General features: G+C 45.8%; 1 protein-coding gene across 3 annotated transcripts in view; it reads right to left on the bottom strand.

Annotated features, from left to right (window-relative positions):
* Nucleotides 1–24681, bottom strand: part of LOC140410174 (NACHT, LRR and PYD domains-containing protein 12-like) — a 121129-nt gene that overhangs the window by 84852 nt on the left and 11596 nt on the right. For all 3 annotated transcript variants that reach the window (XM_072498154.1, XM_072498152.1, XM_072498153.1), the window contains one exon: nucleotides 23190–23359. In XM_072498154.1, the coding sequence (XP_072354255.1) occupies nucleotides 23190–23359 (170 nt within the window). The remainder of the gene's footprint in view (nucleotides 1–23189; nucleotides 23360–24681) is intronic.

Here is a 24681-nt window from a genome sequence, read left to right as displayed (position 1 = left end):
AGTTTTGGTCTCCTTATCTGAGGAAGAATGTTCTAGATTTCGAGGAAGCGCAGTGAAGGTTTACCAGACTGATTCCTAGGATGGCAGTACTTACGTATGAAGAGCGATTGAATTGGTTAGCATTGCATTCTCTGGAGTTCAGGTGAATGAGGCGGGATCGCATACGAACTAATACAATTCAAACAGCAATTGTTAGGGTAGATGCAGGCAGAATGGTCCAGATGGTAGGTGTGTCCAGAACCAGGGTTCAGAGTCTGAAGATACGGGGTAGACCGTTTAGGACAGAGATTAGGAGAAATGTATTCATTCAGAGAGTAGTGAGCCTGTGAAACACGTTACCATAGGAATAGTTGAGTCAAAGAACCAAGAACAAAAGAACAAAGAAAAGTACAGCGCAGGAACAGGCCCTTCGGCCCTCCAAGCCTGTGCCGTCCATGCTACCCGTCAAAACTAAAATCTTCTGTACTTCCGGGGTCCGTATCCCTCTATTCCCATCCTATTCATGTATTTGTCAAGATGCGTTTAACGTCACTATCGTCCCTTCTTCCACAACCTCCTCCGGCAGCGAGTTCCACGCACCTACTACCATCTGTGTAAAGAATTTGCCTCGTACATCTCCTCTAAACCTTGTCCCTCGCACCTTAAACCTACGCCCCCTAGTAATTGACCACTCTACCTTGGGAAAAAGCGTCTGACTATCCACTCTGCCTAAGCCCCTCATGATTTTGTAGACCGCTATCAGGTCACCCCTCAACCTCCGTCGTTCCAGTGAGAACAAACCACGTTTATTCAACCTCTCCTCATAGCGAATGCCCTCCATACCAGTCAACATCCTGGTAAATCTCTTCTGCCTCTAAAGCCTCCACATCCTTCTGGTATTGTGGCGACCAGAATTGAACACTATACTCCAAGTGTGGCCGTACTAAGGTTCTGTACAGCTGCAACATGACTTGTTAATTTTTATACTCAATGCCCCGGCCAATGAAGGCAAGCATTCCGTATGCCTTTTTGACTACCTTCTCCACCTGTGTTGCCCTTTTCAGTGACCTGTGGACCTGTACTCACCTAGATCTCTCTGACTGTCAATACTCTTGAGGATCTACCATTCACTGTATATTCCCTACCTGCATTAGATCTTCCAAAATGCTTTACCGCACATTGTCCAGATTAAACTCCATCTGCCATCTCTCTGCCCCCGTCTCCAAACGATTTGAATCCTGCTGTATCCTCTGACAGTTCTCATCACTATCCGCAATTCCACAAACCTTTGTGTCATCTGCAAACTTACTAATTGGCTGAAAGAGTGGTGTGGGAAAGAGGGGTTCCTTTTCATGGGACACTGGCATCAGTTTTGGGACAGGGGGGACCTATACCGTTGTGATGGTGTCCACCTGAACCGAGCTGGGACCAGTGTTCTGGCGAAAAGAGTAAATAGGGTGGTCAATAGGACTTTAAACTAGAGATTGGGGGAGGGGGGGGGGAGGGAAAGTCAGGGAATTAAGAGGTGAAGTAATCAGTGGGAAGCGTAGCTGCTTAGGAATACAAAAAAGCACGAAAAGACAAAACTCAGGACAGGTTACGATAGTCCCAATCCCACGAAATAAGACACAGTGTATGGAAAGGCTCAGTAAATCAAGGTCCACCACACTAAGAAAACAAAAAGGGACGGTCAATAGAGAATTAAAGGTGCTATATTTAAATGCGTGCAGTGTACGGAGCAAGGTAGATGAGCTTGTGGCTGGCAGGTATGATGTGGTAGGCATCACAGAGACGTGGTTTCAGGGGGTTCAGGACTGGCATTTAAACATCCAGGGATTCACAAATTATCGAAAAGACAGAGAGGTGGGCAGAGGGGGCGGGGTTGCCTTGTTAATTAGGAATGAAATTAAATCAATAGCACGAAACGACATAGGGTCAGATGATGTGGAGTCTGTGTGGGTAGAGCTGAGGAACCACAAATGCAAAAAAAACATAATGGGAGTTATGTACAGGCCTCCTAACAGTGGTCAGGATCGGGGGCACAAAATGCACCACGAAATAGAAATTGCATGTCAGAAAGGCAAAGTCACAGTGATTCTGGGGGATTCCAATATGCAGGTGGACTGGGTAAATAAAACTGCCAGTGGACCCAAGGACAGGGAATTCATTGAATATTTACAGGAGGGCTTTTTGGAACAGCTTGTGATGGAGCCCACGAGGGAACAGGCCATTCTGGACTTAGTGTTATGTACTGAGCCAGACTTGATTAAAGATCTTAAAGTAAGGGAACACTTAGGAGGCAGTGATCATAATATGGTAGAATTCAATCTCCAATTTGAAAGAAAGAAGGTAGAATCAGATGTAAAGGTGTTACAGTTAAATAAAGGTAACTACAGGGGCATGAGGGAGGAACTGACGAAAATCGACTGGGAGCAGAGCCCAGTGGGAAAGACAGTAGAACAGCAATGGCAGGAGTTTCTGGGAGTAATTGAGGACACAGTAAAGAGGTTCATCCCAAAGAAAAGAAAGGTTATCAGAGGGGGGATTAGGCAGCCATGGCTGACAAAGGAAGTTAGGGAATGCATCAAAGAAAAAGAGAAAGCCTATAATGTGGCAAAGAGTAGTGGGAAGTCAGAAGATTGGGAAGTCTACAAAAACAAACAGAGGATCACAAAGAGAGAAATAAGGAAAGAGAGGATCAAATATGAAGGTAGGCTAGCCAGTAACATTAGGAATGATAGTAAAAGTTTCTTTAAATACATTAAAAACAAACGGGAGGCAAAAGTAGACATTGGGCCGCTCCAAAATGGCGCTGGTAATCCAGTGATGGGAGACAAGGAAATAGCTGAGGAACTAAATAAGTACGTTGCGTCAGTCTTCACAGTAGAAGACATGAGTAATATCCCAACAATTCCGGAGAGTCAGGGGGTAGAGTTGAATATGGTAGCCATCACAAAGGAGAAAGTGCTGGAGAAACTAATAGGTCTGAAAATTGATAAATTTCCGGGCCCAGATGGGCTACATCCTAGAGTTCTAAAGGAGATAGCTGAAGAAATAGTGGAGGCGTTAGTTATGATCTTTCAAAAGTCACTGGAGTCAGGGAAAGTCCCAGAGGATTGGAAAATCGCTGTTGTAACCCCCCTATTCAAGAAGGGAACAAGGAAAAAGATGGAAAATTATAGGCCAAATAGCCTAACCTCGGTTGTTGGCAAGATTCTAGAATCCATTGTTAAGGATGAGATTTCTAAATTCTTGGAAGTGCAGGGTCGGATTACGACAAGTCAGCATGGATTTAGTAAGGGGAGGTAGTGCCTGACAAACCTGTTAGAGTTCTTTGAAGAGATAACAAATAGGTTAGACCAAGGAGAGCCAATGGATGTTATCTATCTTGACTTCCAAAAGGCCTTTGATAAGGTGCCTCACGGGAGACTGCTGAGTAAAATAAGGGCCCATGATATTCGAGGCAAGGTACTAGCATGGATTGACGATTGGCTGTCAGGCAGAAGGCAGAGAGTTGGGATAAAAGGTTCTTTTTCGGAATGGCAACCGGTGACGAGTGGTGGCCCGCAGGGTTCAGTGTTTGGGCCACAGCTGTTCTCTTTATATATTAACGATCTAGATGACGGGACTGGGGGCATTCTGGCTAAGTTTGCCGATGATACAAAGATAGGTGGAGGGGCAGGTAGTATGGAGGAGGTGGGGAGGCTGCAGAAAGATTTAGACAGTTTAGGAGAGTAGTCCAAGAAATGGCTGATGAAATTCAACGTGGGCAAGTGCGAGGTCTTGCACTTTGGAAAAAGGAATAGAGGCATGGGCTGTTTTCTAAACGGTGACAAAATTCATAATGCTGAAGTGCAAAGGGACTTGGGAGTTCTAGTCCAGGACTCTCTAAAGGTAAACTTGCAGGTTGAGTCCGTAATTAAGAAAGCAAATGCAATGTTGTCATTCATCTCAAGAGGCTTGGAATATAAATGCAGGGATGTACTTCTGAAGCTTAATAAACCATTAGTTAGGCCCCATTTAGAATACTGTGAGCAATTTTGGGCCCCACACCTCAGGAAGGACATACTGGCACTGGAGGGGTCCAGCGGACATTCACACGGATGATCCCAGGAATGGTAGGCCTAACATACGATGAACGTCTGAGGATCCTGGGATTATATTCATTGGAGTTTAGGAGGTTGAGGGGAGATCTAATAGAAACTTACAAGATAATGAATGGCTTAGATAGGGTGGATGTAGGGAAGTTGTTTCCATTAGCAGGGGAGACTAGGACCTGGGGGCACAGCCTTAGAATAAAAGGGAGTCACTTTAGAACAGAGATGAGGAGCAATTTCTTCAGCCAGAGAGTGGTGGGTCTGTGGAATTCATTGCCATAGAGGGCGGTGGAGGCCGGGACGTTGAGTGTCTTTAAGACAGAAGTTGATAAATTCTTGATTTCCCGAGGAATTAAGGGCTGTGGAGAGAGAGCGGGTAAATGGAGTTGAAATCAGCCATGATTGAATGGTGGAGTGGACTCGATGGGCCGAATGGCCTGACTTCCGCTCCGATGTCTTATGGTCTTATGGTCTAATCAGATCAGTTACTTTTTACTCCAAATCATTTATATATACTATGAACAGCAAAGGTCCCAGTACTGATCCCTGAGGAACACCACTCGTCTCAGCCCTCTAATCAGAAACGCACCCTTCCATTGCTACTCTCTGCCGACTATAACCTAGCCAGTTCTGTATCCATCTTGCCAGCTCACCCCTGATCCCGTGTGCCTTCACCTTTTGTGCCAGTCTGCCATGAGGGACCTTGTCAAAGGCCTTACTGAAGTCCTCTAGACAACATCCACTGCCCTACCTGCATCAATCACATTTGTGACCTCCTCGAAAAACTCTATCAAGTTTGTGAGACACGGCCTCCCCGTTACAAAACCGTGCTGCCTCTCGCTAACACGTCCACTTGCTTCCAAGTGGGAGTATATCCTGTCTCGAAGAATTCCCTTTAGTAATTTCCCTACCACTGACGTCAGGCTCATCGGCCTGTAGTTCCCTGGATTATCCTTGCTACCCTTCGTAAACAAAGGAACAACATTGGCTGTTCTCCAGTCCTCCGGAACATCACCTGAAGACAGTGTGGATCCAAAGATTTCTGTCAAGGCCTCAGCAATTTCCTCTCTAGCCTCCTTCAGTATTCTGGGGTAGATCCCATCAGGCCCTGGGGACTTATCTATCTAATTATTTCTCAAGACGGCTAACACCTCCTCTTTTTGGATCTCAATGTGACCCAGGCTATCTACACACCCTTCTCCAGACTCAACATCCATCAATTCCTTCTCTTTGATGAATACTGATGGAAAGTATTCATTTAGTACCTCACCCATTTCCTCTGGCTCCACAAATAGATTCCCATGCCTTTCTTTCAGTGGGCCAACCCTTTCCCTCGCTCCCCTCCGGCTTTTTATGTACGTGTAAAAAGTCTTGGGATTATCCTTATCCCTATTTGCCAATCACTTTTCGTGACCCCTTTTAGCCCTCCTGATTCCTTCCTTAAGTTCCTTCCTACTTTCGTTTTGGTAGTCCAAAATGCTATATGGTTTCAAGAAGCAGTTAGATACAGCACTTACCGCGAATGGGAGCAAATGATAAGGGGGGGGGGGGGGGGGGGGAGCGCGGTTAAGCGTTTAATTTGGATAATCATCAATGATCATCATGAATTGCGAAACGAGCTTGAAGAGCCGAACGGCCTCCTGTTCCTATATTTTTCTATGTATTTTTCTAAGTTTGCTATGCTTGATTTTATCATAGAATTTACAGTGCAGAAGGAGGCCATTCGGCCCATCGAGTCTGCACTGGCTCTTGGGAACAGCACCCTACTCAAGGTCAACACCTCCACCCTATCCCCATAACCCAGTAACCCCACCCAACACTAAGGGCAATTTTGGACACTAAGGGCAATTTGCCATGGCCAATCCACCTAACCTGCACATCTTTGGACTGTGGGAGGGAACCGGAGCACCCGGAGTAAACCCACGCACACACGGGGAGGATGTGCAGACTCCGCACAGACAGTGACCCAAGCCGGAATCGAACCTGGGACCTTGGAGCTGTGAAGCAAATGTGCTATCCACAACGCTACCGTGCTTCCCCAGATGGACGTTGTTCTGAGGGTAGTTGTCTGTAAGTAGAGCTCTGAAGAACAGTCATATCAACTCGGAAGGTTAGCTCTTTTTCGCTCTCGACAAATTTTGCTTGAACTGATGAGTTATTCCATCAGGTTTTGTTTCTGTTTATGGAATGTAAGCTACTTGAACTCAGGAAATACCTCTTACCGTTTGATTTGTTCTGAAGGCCTAGCAAAATTTAAATAATATGCAAGAATACATTTTTTGGAATGAAAAACATATTCATAAATCATGCCCTGTATTTTGCAGCAGAAATTACGTTTACGGGTTTTGTACCAGTATCAGTGAAACATCTTGGTGGACGGTATTCGCTGATTAATCTATCGAGGCTCAACCTTGATTAATTAGAGCAACACTGACTATTCAAAATTCAAAACAATGCTTGCAATTAGCTGTGAGTCGCCATTAAATCGGCTAGTGTCCATGGCACGACTCTGCTAATCAGAGTTTAATAACCAACCGATAAAAACTCCATTCTCAGACACTGAAACGAAACTGTTGCTTTGAACGACTTGTATTCGTTCAAAATGTCCGGACGAGTGCAAGCAGAGAAGCTTCGACAAATTACAACATTTTTTTCACCAAATTTTAATAGCGCTGGCGGTCAATTACTTCGAAAGGTCAAAGATCCCTTTGCATCATTTCACTTTGTGGAATCAGGGAGAAGATAAACAAGTGGGCAGAATTGGTTATAGATGAGTAGCAGGAAGGTGGGTCCTGTCGATTTGAAGGATCGGTGGATTTAGAGTGCGTTGGTGTTGGAATGTTTGGAGGGTATCGGTATTTCAGTCACGGGTTAAGTAGCTGGGAGCTGAGGAGTCATTGATCGCGAGAGGGAGAGGGGGATGGTAAGAAGATGGGTTATCCGGGGATTGGCAACGTGGTTGGAGCGTACGTATTTTATCCCGAAGATTTAAGTGGTTCTGATCCCTCCAATCTTTCATGTTCTATTCTTTCCAAAAGAATATCGTAAATTTCTGACATCCCGGATTTTTTTAAAGGCATTAACTGCAAACACATTTTCCATGAGATATCGTAACATCCTGGCGAATTTCCGTATCGTACTGGGACGTCCTCAATGTTGCAGAGCATTTCATCTCACACTTGCACATGTGGCACCTGCAGAGCGAACTGGTTACCAACCTTTTTAAGATAAGTAACCCGACTTTTCTACGAAAGCTTTTTACCCTTCTGGAGTAAGCGTGTCATAATTGCCGCTAACGAATAATTTTCATTCGCTATTTGCAGGGAACATTCGGTTTATTCTTCGGCGATCACATGCTAATGAGTAGGATTGTCAACATAAGAAATTCATGGTTGTACCATGTACATAGGTTATTGGACTTCGTGTATGACTGATGAGTCTCACCAAGGAGTGGCATATTGACTGCACATTGGCAGAATTTTCTGGGAGGTGAGACCGGTCATAGGACTATAGATCCTTGCCTTCAGGTGTCATCGAAGAACTACGTCCCTTCAATAACGACGTCCCTCCAAGTAGATCTCTATTCAGCAAGGTTCTCCCAGGCATTAACATTTATGTTGCATTTATTGAGGTAGTGCTTCAGGTGGGCCGTTAAAGCGCGTCTTTCCCCTCCCTCCTCTTGTTCGGAAGCCCTCTTTGAGATGGCCAAAGAAGATTTTCCACGGCAGTCGGGACGCTGACACCCTGAGCACATGGCCGGCCTGGAGGTGGTTTTTGGATGATCATGGCCTCAATATTCTTGTACTTGGTCCAAGGGTGTTGATGTTAATATGCCCGTTCTCCCAGCTGATACGAAGAAGCTGTCTCAGTGTTCATGGCACCTGCTGAGTGCCTTGAGGTGGCGTGTGTTCATAGTTGAAGTTCCTGAACCGTGTAGAAGAATTGGGATGACGACCACCTTATCCACGAGGATCATGCTGCCAGCATAGATGTCGCAGGAGACAAAGATTTTCGACTTTAGGAGTCCGAAGTAGTCGCTGGTGGATGCATATAATGTTGGACTTCCACATCATTGTGAGCTTCCGAGGTGAGGTGACTCTCCAGATACGGGAAATTGTTCACGTTTTTTTAGGATTTCTTTGTTAATCCTGATGAAGGGAGAAGTCACACTCTCTTTATGCACGAGTGGCGTCCATTATGGCAGTATTAGAGACGAGGGTTTGGGCTCTAAATCAGCATGACCAAGGGCTGGGGTAATTTGTGCAGTCGCTGGCCGAGGGCCAGGATATGGTTGCCGGCTCGCAGCAGCCAGGTGCACAGCCACCGTGAAATTGCAGCGTGCGTTCTGGACGTGCCCCAGTCACAGCGGGAAATCGCTGAAAAAGCCGCCGGCGTTGCCCAGGCGCAGTCAACGTGACGCAGACAGAGAGGGAGGTGGCGCAGTCAATGGTTGATGTGGTACAGTCCAAGACGGCGTGGGTCCACTCGCTTCGCTCCATGGCCGCGAGCATGCAGACCCTGATCGAGGACAGAGTGGGTATACAGGTTTCCCAGCGGCGCCAGGTGGATTGGCAGCATCAGTGGCTATCTCTGCTCGCAACCCCGTCCCGTGGTGTCGCCCTGGGGCCGTCATCGCCCCGAGTGAGGTGGTGATGGGGCTCGTGCCAGTGGCTCCCGCAGGATAGGCGCCCGAACACCGCAGCACCTCGGACACACGGCCACTTGTCCCTTTCACATCAGGTGGGCAGTGGACAGAACAGGGTGGCATCACGCCACCAGGGACAAGAGCAGCTCCCAGCCCCATCCATAGAACATAGAACGATACAGCGCAGTACAGGCCCTTCGGCCCACGATGTTGCACCGAAACAAAAGGCATCTAACCTACACTATGCCATTATCATCCATATGCTTATCCAATAAACTTTTAAATGCCCTCAATGTTGGCGAGTTCACTACTGTTGCAGGTAGGGCATTCCACGGCCTCACCACTCTTGGCGTAAAGAATCTACCTCTGACCTCTGTCCTCTATCTATTACCCCTCAGTTTAAAGCTATGTCCCCTCGTGCCAGCCATTTCCATCCGCGGGAGAAGGCTCTCACTGTCCACCCTGTCCACTGTCCACCCCTGATCATTTTGTATGCCTCTATTAAGTCTCCTCTTAATCTTCTTCTCTCCAACGAAAACAACCTCAAGTCCATCAGCCTTTCCTCATAAGATTTTCTCTCCATACCAGGCAACATCCTGGTAAATCTCCTCTGCACCCGCTCCAAAGCCTCCACGTCCTTCCTATAATGCGGTGACCAGAACTGTATGCAATACTCCAAATGCGGCCGTACCAGAGTTTTGTACAGCTGCAACATGACCTCCTGACTCCGGAACTCAATCCCTCTACCAATAAAGGCCAACACTCCATAGGCCTTCTTCACAACCCTATCAACCTGGGTGGCAACTTTCAGGGATCTATGTACATGGACACCTAGATCCCTGTGCTCATCCACACTTAAAGAACTTTACCATTAGCCAAATATTCCGCATTCCTGTTATTCCTTCCAAAGTGAATCACCTCACACTTCTCTACATTAAACTCCACCTCTCAGCCCAGCTCTGCAGCTTATCTATGTCCCTCTATAATCTGCTACATCCTTCCACACTGTCGCCAACACCACCGACTTTAGTGTCATCTGCAAATTTACTCACCCACCCTTCTGCGCCTTCCTCTAGGTCATTGATAAAAATTACAAACAGTAACGGCCCCAGAACAGATCCTTGCGTACGCCACTTGTAACTGAACTCCATTCTGAACATTTCCCATCAACCACCACCCTCTGTCTTCGTTCAGCTAGCCAATTCCTGATCCACATCTCTAAATCACCCTCAATCCCCAGCCTCCGTATTTTCTGCAATAGCCTACCGTGGGGAACCTTATCAAATGCTTTACTGAAATCCATATACACCACATCAACTGCTCTACCCTCGTCTACCTGTTCAGTCACCTTCTCAAAGAACTCGATAAGGTTTGTGAGGCATGACCTACCCTTTACAAAGCCATGCTGACTATCCCTGATCATATTATTCCTATCTAGATGATTATAAATCTTGTCTCTTATAATCCCCTCCAAGACTTTACCCACTACAGACGTGAGGCTCACCGGGCGATAGTTGCCGGGGTTGTCTCTGTTCCCCTTTTTGAACAAAGGGACCACATTTACTATCCTCCAGTCCTCTGGCACTATTTCTGTAGCCAATGATGACATAAAAATCAAAGCCAAAGGTCCAGCAATCTCTTCCCTGGCCTCCCAGAGAATCCTAGGATAAATCCCATCAGGCCCCGGGGACTTATCTATTTTCAGCCTGTCCAGAATTGCCAACACCTCTTCCCTACGTACCTCAATGCCATCTATTCTAACAGCCTGGGTCTCAGCATTCTCCTCCACAACATTATCTTTTTCCTGAGTGAATACTAACGAAAAATATTCATTTAGTATCTCGCCTATCTCTTCAGACTCCACACAACTTCCCATCCCTGTCCTTGACTGGTCTTACTCTTACCCTAGTCATTCGCTTATTCCTGACATACCTATAGAAAGCTTTTGGGTTTTCCTTGATCCTACCTGCCAAATACTTCTCATGTCCCCTCCTTGCTCATCTTAGCTCTCTCTTTAGATCCTTCCTCGCTACCTTGTAACTATCTATCGCCCCAACTGAAACTTCACACCTCATCTTCACATAGGCCTCCTTCTTCCTCTTAACAAGAGATTCCACTTCTTTGGTAAACCACGGTTCCCTCGCTCTACGCCTTCCTCCCTGCCTGACCGGTACGTACTTATCAAGAACACGCAGTAGCTGATCCTTGAACAAGCTCCACTTATCCAGTGTGCCCAACACTTGCAGCCTACTTCTCCAACCTATCCCACCCCCCCCCCAAGTCACGTCTAATGGCATCATAATTGCCCTTCCCCCAGCTATAACTCTTGCCCTGCGGTGTATACTTATCCCTTTCCATCACTAACGTAAACGTCACCGAATTGTGGTCACTGTCCCCAAAGTGCTCTCCTACCTCCAAATCCAACACCTTGCCAGGTTCATTACCCAAAACCAAATCCAACGTGGCCTTGCCTCTTGTTGGCCTGTCAACATATTGTGTCAGGAAACCCTCCTGCACATACTGTACAAAAAACGACCCATCTAATGTACTCGAACTATATCTTTTCCAGTCAATATTTGGAAAGTTGAAGTCTCCCATAATAACTACCCTGTTACTTTCGCTCTTTTCCAGGATCACCCCCGCCATCCTTTCCTCTACATCCCTAGAACTATTTGGAGGCCTATAGAAAACTGCCAACAGGGTAACCTCTCCTTTCCTGTTTCTAACCTCAGCCCATACTACCTCGGAAGATGAGTCCCCATCTAGCATCCTCTCCGCCACCGTAATACTGCTCTTGACTAGCAGCGCCACACCTCCCCCTCTTTTGCCTCATTCTCTGAGCTTACTAAAACAGCTAAACCCCGGAACCTGCAACATCCATTCCTGTCCCTGCTCTATCCATGTCTCCGAAATGGCCACAACATCGAAGTCCCAGGTACCAACCCATGCTGCCAGTTCCCCTACCTTATTTCGTATACTCCTGGCATTGAAGTAGACACACTTCAAACCACCTACCTGAACACTGGCCCCCTCCTGTGACGTCACATCTGTGCTCCTGACCTCTATACTCTCATTCTCCCGTACCCTAAAACTACAATCCGGGTTCCCATGCCCCTGCTGCGTTAATTTAACCCCCCCTCCCCAAAGAGCACTAACAAACCTCCCACCCCCCCCCCCACACCCCCAGGATATTTGTGCCCCTCAGGTTCAGATGTAGACCATCCTGTCTGTAGAGGCCCCACCTTCCCCAGAAAGAGCCCCAGTTATCCAGAAATCTGAATTCCTCCCGCCTGCACCATCCCTGTAGCCACGTGTTTAATTGCTCTCTCTCCCTATTCCTCATCTCATTATCACGTGGCACGGGCAACAACCCAGAGATAACAACTCTATTTGTTCTAGTACTGAGCTTCCATCCTAGCTCCCTGAAATCCTGCCTGACATCCTTATCCCCTTTCCTGCCTCTGTCGTTAGTGCCAATGTGGACCACGACTTGGGGCTGCTCCCCCTCCCCCTTAAGGACCCGGAAAACACGATCCGAGACATCACGTACCCTTGCACCTGGGAGGCAACATACCAAACATGAGTCTCTCACGCTCCCACAAAATCCCCTATCTGTGCCCCTGACTATCGAGTCCCCAATTACTAATGCTCTGCTCCTCTCCCCCGTTCCCTTCTGAGCAACAGGGACAGACTCCGTGCCAGAGGCCCGTACCCCATGGCTAACCGCTGGTAAGTCCCCCCCCCCCCCCCCACAAGTATCCAAAGCGGTGTACTTGTTTCTCAGGGGAACGACCGCAGGGGATCCCTGCACTGACTGCTTCTTCCCAGTCCCTCTTACAGTTACCCATCTATCTCCAATCTTTGGTGTAACTAATTCCCTGAAACTGCTATCTATGACCCCCTCTGCCTCCCGAATGATCCGAAGTTCTTCCAACTCCAGCTCCAGTTCCCTAACTCGGTCTTGGAGGAGCTGGAGATGGCAGCACTTCCTGCAGGTAAAATCAGCAGGGACACTAACGGCATCCCTTACCTCAAACATCCTGTTGGAGGAACATTGCACTCCCTTCCTTGCCATCCCTCTAACTTTCAACCAAGATCTGGCTAACAACTAAATTAAAAAAATAATAATAATAATAATACAATATGGTACTTACCTCACACCAATGGGTTTTATTATTAGGTTAGAGGAGGAGGGCGGATGGGAGACACTACACGTGTAGTGTCTAGGGTTTCCTCTCCACCAGAATTTATTGGTGAGGGACTTCCCAGAAGTCCGCGGGTCGAACTTTCTGTACCCGCCTTAAAAAATAATTGTTTTTTTAAAAATACAACAGCAGCAAACAGCAACAGAAACGGGACCAGGTAAGTGTCTACTAAAATACTCACCCACCAGCAACCCCCGCACTCCGCTCCCGCTGAAACTCCAAGAGATGCTCCTGTAAGGTAAGTTATTTTAAACTTCAATTCTCACCCACCAGCAGCCCCCGCACTCCGCTCCGCTGAAACTCCAAGAGATGCTCCTGTAAGGTAAGTTATTTTAAATCCAGGCCCGGTCATCGCAGAAGACGACCACCAACGGTAGTGGGGACAGGACTCACAGGGCGGGAATCACAGCAGGCGCCTCTATTCCTCAAGGACCGGCTGTGTATCCACCTGGGCGTAGCGTTAAGGACTATAAGGGCTGATAGTTATGTCGGCACGGGTGCAGGCAAAGCTAGGGCACGTATCTATAAATATTTGTGCATATTAAATAAATGTTAACACTGTTACAACCTGCCTCGGTGCTCTGTTAGATGGCTGTCAGGAGTGGGCTGGTCTGTGCTGGTCAGAGAGGGGTGCGATGGCGGTGGCTTGGGCTCCCACCCGCTTCGCTGACCAAACCCATCACTGTCACCTTAAGGATCCAATGGGACTGTGGTATAATGGCCAGCTCGCATGGGAACTGCTACCGTGGGCAGGGCTCTGATATTGTCAAACGATACTAAAAAGAATCAATACAAAAAGGAATAAAACGCTAAGTAAAAACATAAATGGAAAGCAAAGTACCAGGTTATTACATGAAGATATGGGTTCAGTGATAAGGAAAATTATGAGAAATGGAAAAATAACTTAGGAGACGTTACTGATAGAGCTGTTAATATTTTAATACGAAGGCACAAAAGACAACATAAGGGTACTTTACCTGAATGCTCGTACTATTCGGAATAAGGTAAATGGGTTGATGGCGCAAAGCATCGTGAATGACTATGATTTAGTGGCCATTACTAAAACGTGGTTAAAGGATGTTCACGACTGGGAGTTAAAATCCAAGGATATCAAACTATTCGGACGGACAGAGTGGATGCTAAGGGAAGTGGTGTAGCTCTGTTATTTAGGGATGACATCTGGGCAGTAGCGAGGGTGCAATGGAGGATCAGGTAGAATCCATTTGTGCGGAAATCAGGAATAGTAAGGTGAAAAGGTCACTGATAGAAGTGGTCCATAGGCCACCAGATATAACATTACGGTGGGGCAGGCAATAAACAAAGAAACGACTGATGCATGTAGAAATGTACAGCAGTTATCATGGGGGATTTTAATCTACATGTCCATTGGTTTAACCAGGTCAGTCAAAGCAGCCTTGAGGAGGGGATTATAGAATGTATCCGTGATAGTTTCCTAGAACAGTATGTAATAGAACCTACGAGGGAACAAGCGATCATAGATCTGGTCCTGTGTAATGAGGCAGGATTGTTTAATGATCTCATAGGGCTCCTATCGGAAGGAGTGATCACGATATGGTGCAATTTAAAATGCAGATGGAGGGTGAGAAGGTAAAATGAAACACTAGTGTTTTGTGCTTAAACAAAGGAGATTACAATGGGCTGAGAGAAGAGCTGGCTAAGGGGATTGGGACCAAAGACTTTCTGGTGAAACAGTTGAGGAACAGTGGAGAGCCTTCCAAGCGATTTTTCACTGTGCTCAGCAAACGTGTATACAGCCAAAAAAGAAGGACGGTAGAAAGAGGGAAAATAGACCGTGAATATCGAAGGAAATAAGGGATAGTATCAAATTGAAGGAAAAAGCATACAAAGTGGCAAACATTAGTGGGAGACTAGAGGATTTGGAAATCTTTAGGGGGCAACAGAAAGCTACTGAAAGACCTATATAGAAGAGGAAAGTAGATTATGAGCGTAAACTTGCTCAGAATATAAAACAGATCGTAAAACTTCCTACAAATATATAAAACAAAAAGGAGTGGCTAAGGTAAACATTGGCCCTTTAGAGGATGAGAACGGAGATTTAATAATGGAAGATGAGGAAATGGCTGAGGAACTGTACAGGTCTTTGGGGTCGATATTCACAGTGGAAGACACAAATAACATGCTCGCGACTGATGGAACCAAGGCAATGATAGGTGAGGATCTTGAGACGTTTGTTATCACTAAGGAGGTAGTGATGGGCAAGTTAATGGGGCTAAAGGTAGACCAGTCTCCTGGCCTTGATGGAGTGCATCTCAGAGTACCTAAAGTGATGGCTAGAGAAATTACAAATGCACGCGTGATAATTCACCAAAATTCACTAGACTCTGGGGTGGTCCCGGCAGATTGGAAAATAGCAAACGTGACACCATTGTTTTTAAAAGGAGGTAGGCAGAAAGCGGGTAATTATAGGCCAGTTAGCTTAACTTTGGTAGTAAGGAAGTTGCTGGAATCTATCATTAAGGAAGAAATAGCGAGGCATTTGGATGGAAATTGTCCCATTGGACAGATGCAGTATAAGTTCATAAAGGGCACGTCGTGCCTAACTTCTTTCGTGGAATATTTTGAGAACATTACCAGTGCGGTAGATAACGAGGATCCAATGGAAGTGCTGTATCTGGATTTTCAGAAACCTTTTACAAGGTGCCACACAAAAGGTTGCTGCATTAGATAAGGGTGCAAGGCGTTAAGGGCAAAGTAGTAGTATGGACAGAGGATTGGTTAATTAATAGAAAGCAAAGAGTGGGGATTAATGGTTTTTTCTCTGGTTGGCAATCAGTGCCTAGTGGTGTCCCTCAGGGATCAGTTTTAGGCCCACAATTGTTCACAATTTAGATAGATGATTTGGAGTTGGGGACGACACGAAGATGAGTGGTAAAATAAAACGTGCAGAGGATACTGGAAGTCTGCAGAGGGATTCCGATAGTTACGTAAATGGGCTAGGGTCTGGCAGATGGAATAGAATGTTGACAAATGTGAGGCTATCCATTTTGGTAGGAATGCAAGGAAAAGGGATTTTTATCTAAATGATAAAATATTAAAGCATGCTGCTGTGCAGTGGGACCTGTATGTCCTAGTGCATGAGTCACAAAAAGTTGGTTTAAAGGTGCAACAGATGATTAAGGAGGCGAACGCAGTTTTGTCCTTCATTGCTAGAGGGATGGAGTTTATGACTAGAGAGGTGATGCTGCAAATGTATAAGGTGTTAGTGAGGCCACACTTGGAATATTGTGTTGAGGTTTGATCTCCTTACCTGAGAAAGGATGTACTGGAGCTGAGGATGTGCAGAGGAGATTTACTCCGTTAATCCCAGAGTTGAGGGGGTTGCATTACGAGGAGTGGTTGACTAGTCTAGCACTGTACTCGTTGGAATTTAGAATAATGCGGAGCGGATCTTATAGAAACATGTAAAATTATGAAGAGAATAGATAGGATAGATGTGGGGAGGTTGTTTCCACTGGTGGGTGAAAGCAGAACTAGGGGGCAAAGCTCAAATTAAGGGGAAGTAGATTTAGGACTGAGCTCAGGAGGAATTTTCTTCACCCAAAGGATTGTGACTCAGTTGAGGTTCCTTCATTCAATGTTTTCAAGATAAAGATAGATAGGTTTTTGAAGAATAATGGAAGAAAGTGTTATGGTATTCAAGTGGGAATGTGTTGCCGAGGCCACAGAAGATCAGCCGTCATCTCATTGGAAGGTGGAGCTGGCTCGAAGGGCCAGATAGCCTACTCCTGCTGCTAGTTCTTATGATCTTATGTTCTTATGATGGAGAGTACCCGAGATCATCATAGAGTCGATTGTCATCACCCTCCATCCCATGGAACAGACTGGATGTTACTGCCAACTGCCAAGGGGCTGCAATCTGTAGTGCGGCAGGCATGTATCATGGAGGGGTTGCAAGCAGCAGGAGCGAGGGTGTGAGGCTAGGATTCTGAGTCCTTTCCCCTGGCCTTTTCCCCTCTCCCTTTGTCAGTGATCCCTGGAGAAAAATCAGATCGTCCAGGGCTTTTTGGCGCACACATCGTGCGGCATCCAATGCCTGCTTGCGCCCCATGTCTTGCCCATCCACGTGCTCCTCCTCGTCAGTCAAGGATTGGTGTTCACCCTCTTCCTGCAGCACGTCACCCTTCTGCTGCGTCGCCATGATGCGTGCGACAATTTCAGTGTCATACTGGAGTACCCCTCCACAGCGGTCCATTTATGGACGCATCATCCAGAGGCCAAAGAACGGCTGGATCACGCTCTTGTCTCTGCATAGATAGTGTTATAGCTGGTCCGGGCATCAGTAAGTGTCCTCCAGATAGGTGTCATCAGCCACGACCGTAGTGGATAACCCATCACCAAGGAGCCAGATATCAGCGCAGATGTCCATGATGCGTATCTGATGTTCACTTAGTAGCTGCGCATTCATTGAGTGGAAACCATTTTGGTTAATGTAGATCGTTCTGTCACCTGCAGGTGCTCATTGAGGGACAAGCATCCCATCGATAATTCCCAGGACGAGGGGCATCTGAGCGATTGCAAGCGAACCCGCTGACCGGGTATCCTTGATATGTTGGTGCACATTGAAATGGACGTATTGTGCTGACCGGGCATACAGGGCCTCCGCAATGGTGCAGACGCACCTTTCAGTAAGCCCTGTCAGATCTTAGCAAGGCCTCCATTTGATGCCTCAAAGGACCGCGTAGAGTAAAAGCTCAGGGCGACCATTACCTTGACTGTCACTGGGAGCCATTGTCCTCAGCCACGTGCACCATGATCTGGCAGATACATAGCACTGTCTCCCTGCTCAGCAGGAGTCTCGATGGCATGCCCGCTCCGGTAACTCCTCGAATGACAGTCGCTGCCGGTAAATGTGGTACCTCCTTTGCGCTTTACCCTTCTCGGCCTGTTGGGTAGGTGACTGTCCATGCTGGTTGGCTGTCTCATGTTCCTCTGGGGTAGGCTCCGCTGCTTCAGGGTCCGCTCTGTAGCTTCCACGTCCCCCAACAGTGCCAGATCATTCAGTCGCAGGGCATCTCCCAGGGCTGGGGTGGCTAGCAGAAAAGCCACCATTGCCAGTAGAATTACAAGCTACATGGTCTGCCGACATGTTAGCATGATGCGTACCCCCGTGCCCAACCAGGTCCGCTGGGCTACCTGGTTGGCCCGGTTGGCACTGCGGGCTCTGCCCATATGTCTCCATCCCCATCTCTGCATCCGTGCACCGACGATGGCCTACGTCATTATGTCCTTTTGCCCTGGCACCGGTCCCTGCTCCCAGAGGTATCGTCGGCTGGCGCTTCCCTTGACAACGGAAGGTTCCACGGCTTGCACCTGGCGCACCTTAGGGACTATTATTGGCGGAGTCCCGGATGTCCCACCGGCGGGTGGAAGTCTGTTGGGTGGTGGTGGGGGGGGGGGGGGGGGGGGAGACTATGGCGAAGGCTATGCTGTGGGGGTAGCGACACCCGTGCGGCTGCTTTTGCTCTGCTGAACCATGGATCATTGAGGTTTGTCAGTGGGGTGGGCACCAAGATGGCGGCTTTGCAGGGCACGGCTAGTGGCCCGGGACTGGTCACTGCCCAGTCCCAAGGGTTTTCGCCCTGGCCAGTCAGCCCGCCCTCAATCAGTCCCGCTACCGCTGCCCTGGCTGGGCCAACCCCCCCTCCTCCCACTCCAGCCAGCCCAGCCAGTATCAAGACCGGGAGCCAAGAGTCGCGCCTTTCCGTGCCCTACCAGCTCTCTCTTTCTCTCATCAGCCCCGACGTTTCACGATTTTTCAAAGCACAAGTTAAACACGCCTTGGGTACTTCGACCGATCGGACGTTGAGAATTGCGGCCGCGGACCATACCGGGTCGGGCCTGCTAATGATATGCAATGGCGTTTACTGCAGTGCAACCTGTAACGCACCTGCAGTTAACTTTGCATTGACGCCACAGTTGAGGTGACGGAGAATTGCGATTTGGCGTCAAATCGATACCCGCCACGATTTTGGTGTGCAGCCAATTCTTCGCCCAATCACTTTTCCCGATTTCGGCTTCGGACGCTGCAGACTCCCGCCAAAGTCCTTCTTATTGTTTTATTCAATGTAGATGGAGTCATGATTTTTAGAACACATTGCCAATTAATGTTCTTCCCTTTAGCTGAACTATCTTGTCTTCTGGCAACATTGGGCCAGCATTCTTTGTGTTAGCGATCACCCTGAGAAAATTTTCAAAAAGTATTCCGCAATTGCCCTGTGTCTGTAGTAGAAAATATATTCTTTGAACCTAATCAGCCAGAACAAGACAGTTGCCAATACTTTTCAATTTACATTCCTATATCAGGTGATTAAATTTCCTATTAAATTTAATGTCATTATATTTACGTACTCTCTTTGGTAGTAAAATGTTATTCTTCAATTCGCTTTTCAATGTATTGCATTTGTTCCCCACCTCGGGTGATTTAATCACGTTACAGACATGAAATGATCAATTTACTTAATTCGACATGTCATCGATCTCCAACATCGTCCAGCAATCCATTGTTGTGCTCTAATTGCTATTACCCTTTGTAGGAATGCCCTGGACTTTAACTGTAATGTGTCATTCTTAAATAAATCATTGACAAATTGTATCAATTGAACTCAGGTTTTCACCGCTCTCATCCTCCTTAAGTTATCCAAGTTCCAAGCTAAATTGCGTCACGACGATATATATTGTCTCTTTGCCATCTTTGACTTGAAAATTTAAGATGCAAAGACCTAGCTAATGAAAGCGCTTGGTCATTGATACATCATCTAATATCCTTAGTTGGCCCAAGTATCACCAATTGTTCATTAAATTAATTTATGGAATGTGGGTATCACTGGCTAGGTCAGCATTTATTGACCATCCCTAAGTGAGCTTGGGAAGATGGTGGAAAGCCACCTCCTTGAATCGCAGGTCTCAGCAGTGTAGGTACACAGATGTTGGATAGGGAGTTCCATATGTTTTACACAGTGAGAATGAAGGAACAATGCTATAGTCCCAGGTCAGGGTGGTGAGGGACTTTGCATTGAGTTTTAAAGTTGCTTACTTACATCCGGCTTTAGTCAGATAATCTATCTATCTATTCATGATTCTGTTTATGGTTAATGATTCCCCCCCCCCCCCCCCGCCCCCCCCCCCCAAGAAGTTGTTCAGGGGGATTCAGCGATGGTCATTGCTTTGAATATAAGAGGGAAATGGTTGGATTCGCATTTGTTGGAGATAGTCATTGCATGGTTCTTTTATGGGGCAAATTGTCCTTGGCACATTTCAGCATTGTCCTTTTTATTCTCAAGTGCTTGCGACATTTTAGCATGACGCCTTCAGAATTTGAGGAGGAGTAAATGGTGCTAAATATTGTGCACTCATCAGTGCACCTCTCTACTTATCACCATATGCCAGAAGAATGATCAATGATGAATCAGTTGAAGATGGTTGAATTAGAGAACAACCCCGTCAGCGTCATCATAAGCATTATACTTTTAAATTCTAACAATATCAGAGACTAGTCAGTGTATTAGTAATGCTGCAATAGGGACAACTGGTTCAAATCCCACCACGGCAGCTGGTATAATTTAAACTCAGAGCAGTCTATAAATCTAATTGTAGAAGTCAATATTTTCTTGCTTCTTTGACTGTGGTAAAGACTCAACAATAGATTGTTATAGTAAAATAACAAGGCTTTTTTTACGAAAATACCTCATGCAGTTTTGGCTGAAACTTGAGGTCGGAGAGCAGTTACTACCACTGCTGATTCCTACTCAAGTCTGCGCTTTTACAGAAAATCAGTTCAGTATTTATACATTATCATTATCAAGATTCTGTGACTACAACTTAGTCAGGAATTCGATCGGAAGTAGAAACGGAAGCAATGTCATAAACCTGCTGACCTGTTGATGTTCTCGGACTCTTTGTCTCATCCCTCATAACATTATCTTGTCCTTTGATAGAAGATTGAAAGGTCGGAGGAGACTCATCCATTGCTTATCTTGTCTTATTCATACCGCCCTGGGTTATGACGAGTTAGCCTTATCAGAAATTAGGAGGTCAGGCATTTTGGAATAGCTTGACCTTCTCTGATCTTATTCATGCTTTAGGTTATGTCGAGTCAGCCGTATTAGTTTTACAAAGGGGTCTGGTACATTGAAATGGCTAGGTCAGCTTTTCTTACATGGGACCGAATAGTTGACCAGTTTTCCCATCATGCCATTACTTAATTCGTACACCATCACATAATGAGTGTGTATCATGAAACAATACTGATTATCTCTCATGTGGTTAATTAATTTTCTTCAAGGAATGGAATCTGGTCGCCTCACCAGGTCTGACCTTCATATGACACCAGGCAGATATCAATGATGGAAACTTTTAACTACATTGGAATTGACCTTAAACGCCAATTTAAACGTCAGTTTGTGACTGGATATAACCTAAAAGAAACCTCATGGACCTCAGAGCTCTGGGGACGCCAACAAAAAATCCTGACCAGTTACTCTGCAAAGTTCTCCTTGCTAACATTTTACGACTATCCCACAGACTAATCAATATGCAGCCTGATGTACTGACAACGAATTAAACAATCAGAAGTGAGGTGATGGGAGGATTCTCACTAATGAACCTGGGCCGTTTGATTTCTCGTAGCGTCAGGTCAAACACAGGCACGGAATTAAATGCCTGTTGATTGTCACTTATCTATTTTTGATAAGTAATTAGTGCTCCTCTAGATAAATCCATGAGATTGGGAATGGCATCAGAATTCAATGTCCATCATAAAAGCTCATTCGGTAGCAGCACAGCCGACGTCTCCCTTAGTCCAATAGGACAATTTTTCTGACACTGTGGCAGTTTGTGAGGAAATCAGGAGGGCACAAAAATCTACATGATCGAGTTCTCGGCAATCGACCTGCCGCAGGTCCATCTATCCATGAAAGCTGTTGGAGTGACAAGACTACAGTCCTTATGGCAACAAAGTCTTATTTCATATCATTAATGGTATATGGGTGTGAATATCTGGGCCAACATATATTGCCCATCGTTAATTAGCGCTAAATTAAGCACTTTGTCTCGCTATTTCAGAGAGCGTTAAAGAGTCAGAGGCTGCCAGTTATCTGGATTCACATGTAGTCCAGACCACGTAAGATCAGCAGATGTCCTTTTAGTAAAGGATATTGCTGATGGATGTTTTCACGATATGAGAATTTTAATTCCATATTTTATTTTTATCAGATTCAAATTGAACCATCTGCCCAGGTGGCATTCAAGCCCATATCCCTAGAGATTTACACTGCGCCTTTCATGACTCTTCTAGAGAAAGTACCATTGCACGAATGCCTCCCAGGTAACGTTGTCCCCTTGTTGATAAGTCCAAACCTCATGCTATATGGCCTAGTTATGGTGTTAAACAGGATTAGATTGAGTTCACAGTTGACCACAAATGTGTGAAGAATGTAAGAAAAAAACGGATTGAACATTTACAATCTAGAGAAGTGCACCACCTGCGTATGTAATCTCCCTTGGAAGTGCGACTCCTCTTCGATAGACCTGTAACCAACGTCTAGGTAGATATATATAATGGTTGGGATTCACTGTTTCCACCCACAGCGCGCCCCGGTTCGCCAATTTCCTGCCGGGGTAGGTGGCTTCAATGGGAAATCCCTTTTACCAGAGGCGGGTGTCGTGAATCACGCCCCCAGGGAACGGCGCCCCGGCAGGAAACAACGGGTTGGGTGACCGGCGAGCCCACAGAAAATATATTTTGAGAATTCTGGCTGCTGTGTCTGATTAGTTCTGGTTACTTAAGAATGCTCCTGCGTTGGCTAGCCTTTGCTGGTTCCAATGTTTTATGTTTCGTTATCTGAAGAAATAATGTGGTGGAACAGATTTCGTTCTGCTGTGAGCAAAATTATTGTGGTTGTCACGGGAAGAAGGTTATTTCGCCGATATTTAGGCTCCATTGACTGTGGTAATGAACTTCCACGCTGTGTACGAGAGAGCCTTGCAACATTGATAAATACACCAACAAAATGAAAGAACGAATTAAGTTGCCTGAAATAAATCTCACCGAAGTCCGATACATGTTCTTTGCATTGGCAACGATTCTATTTTGCTTCACTACTCAAGTTAAACCAGTACAACATAGTACTGGCGATGCTCATTTTGTATAAGGAAGACATTCAATCTGTGGGCAAACATTTTATCCATGTCACATTAAAGGATCCACAAACATCCATCACCTACCTCATTCTCTGTGTGGGTAAATGCTGTTTCATCGAAAAGCATCTGACTAACTTCCTTCACGCAATTTACAATTGTATGTTCCAATCTTTTCCGCTCGACATTAATAATTCTGTTTAGCTGAATATCAGTGTAGCTCACGAAATTCAATAGCATATTGAGATATGAAATTTCTGTCAAGGTATAAATGAAGGCTTTTTAAAATTTCGGTCCCGTCAACAAATAATTGTTACTCTTAACCAATTGCATTGACAATAAAAAATGTATACTTTCAAACTGAAAAGACGACTCACCTTTGCAAAGGATATATTCAGTTTGAGCTCTTCACCTTCTTGGATGATAAGACTAGACAATCGAATATATCAGTAATTTAAATGTGTTAGAATATTAAAGTAAAACAGAGAGGAGCCCATTGAATGAAACTCCGAGCAATTCAGTTTGAAATTTGTGACTGCTGATCATAGCTGACTAACTGACTCAATGGAGAACAGTTAAACGCTATAGATGTAGCGTGGACGTAACTGAGGGTACGGAAAGAGTACTTTTACCACGAGGAATGTGAAATATGTAAGCGTTCACAACTGCGTACGTAGGGCACACTAACTCCAGATAATTGGAACGAGGGGAGGATCTTTAGTCAAACTGAATATCGTTGGTAGTCTATAGATTAGAGCAATCAGTGCCTCACATTCATTCAGGAAAGCAAACAAGATGCATCATCAATAATTAAGTATTAACATGGATGTGTGTGCTCAGTAAATACACCTATATATGGTTTGAGATTTTAATCCGATATCGCGGCTGCTTCGTGCTCTCATCCGCCGCTGAAAACAGTCATGAATTGTTGTTTCAATTCCGACCTATCTCTTATATTGACATGGACCAACACCTAAATCTCCCTCCCCTTCCCTAATTTCGCTCTTCATCACAAGTCTCCCAACATTGCCTCGAATACACTTCATCAGACAATGCTTTCTTAAATGGCTCTAAACTAATTTCGAAGGTTCTACATCACTACGTATCTGTTCCGATTATTCTGTCTTCCAGAAAGTTGCTGCTGACATGGTTTTGTTTCTCCTCAGCTGCGGAGACCGCAGCGCGCTCCCATTCCGCTCGTCCGCCACAGCCGTTTCTGCAGCAACATCCAAACGCTCACCCAAACACATTTCATTCAAGCATATATTATGCATATATCATTCAGCGGTTCTGATTTCACCTTCAATGCTGTTTCTCAGAAATTAATATAAATGCACAACATTTGCTTCCTGTTTAAACCACCCGTTCCCAACTAATTAAACCAAGTGCAACTTGAACAATAATCAAACGCCAATACTCAATAGGTGAGTTCATTTTGGAGTCGTCGCTCTCTGAATGGTTTCCTGCGAACTTCAGGCGTCTGCTGTTTGGCACTAGTTTCAACCTTCAGCGAATCGGACTTTGCACGAACATTGCTGGCGGTTGTTTTGACAGTTGTCGACATTTTAACTGGAAGTTG

Source organism: Scyliorhinus torazame, chromosome 4 (assembly GCF_047496885.1).
Source record: "Scyliorhinus torazame isolate Kashiwa2021f chromosome 4, sScyTor2.1, whole genome shotgun sequence".
NCBI classification, from domain to species: Eukaryota; Metazoa; Chordata; class Chondrichthyes; order Carcharhiniformes; family Scyliorhinidae; genus Scyliorhinus; species Scyliorhinus torazame.
The sequence above is the reverse complement of the archived record's forward strand: the minus strand, read 5'-3'. Positions and strand labels throughout refer to the sequence as shown.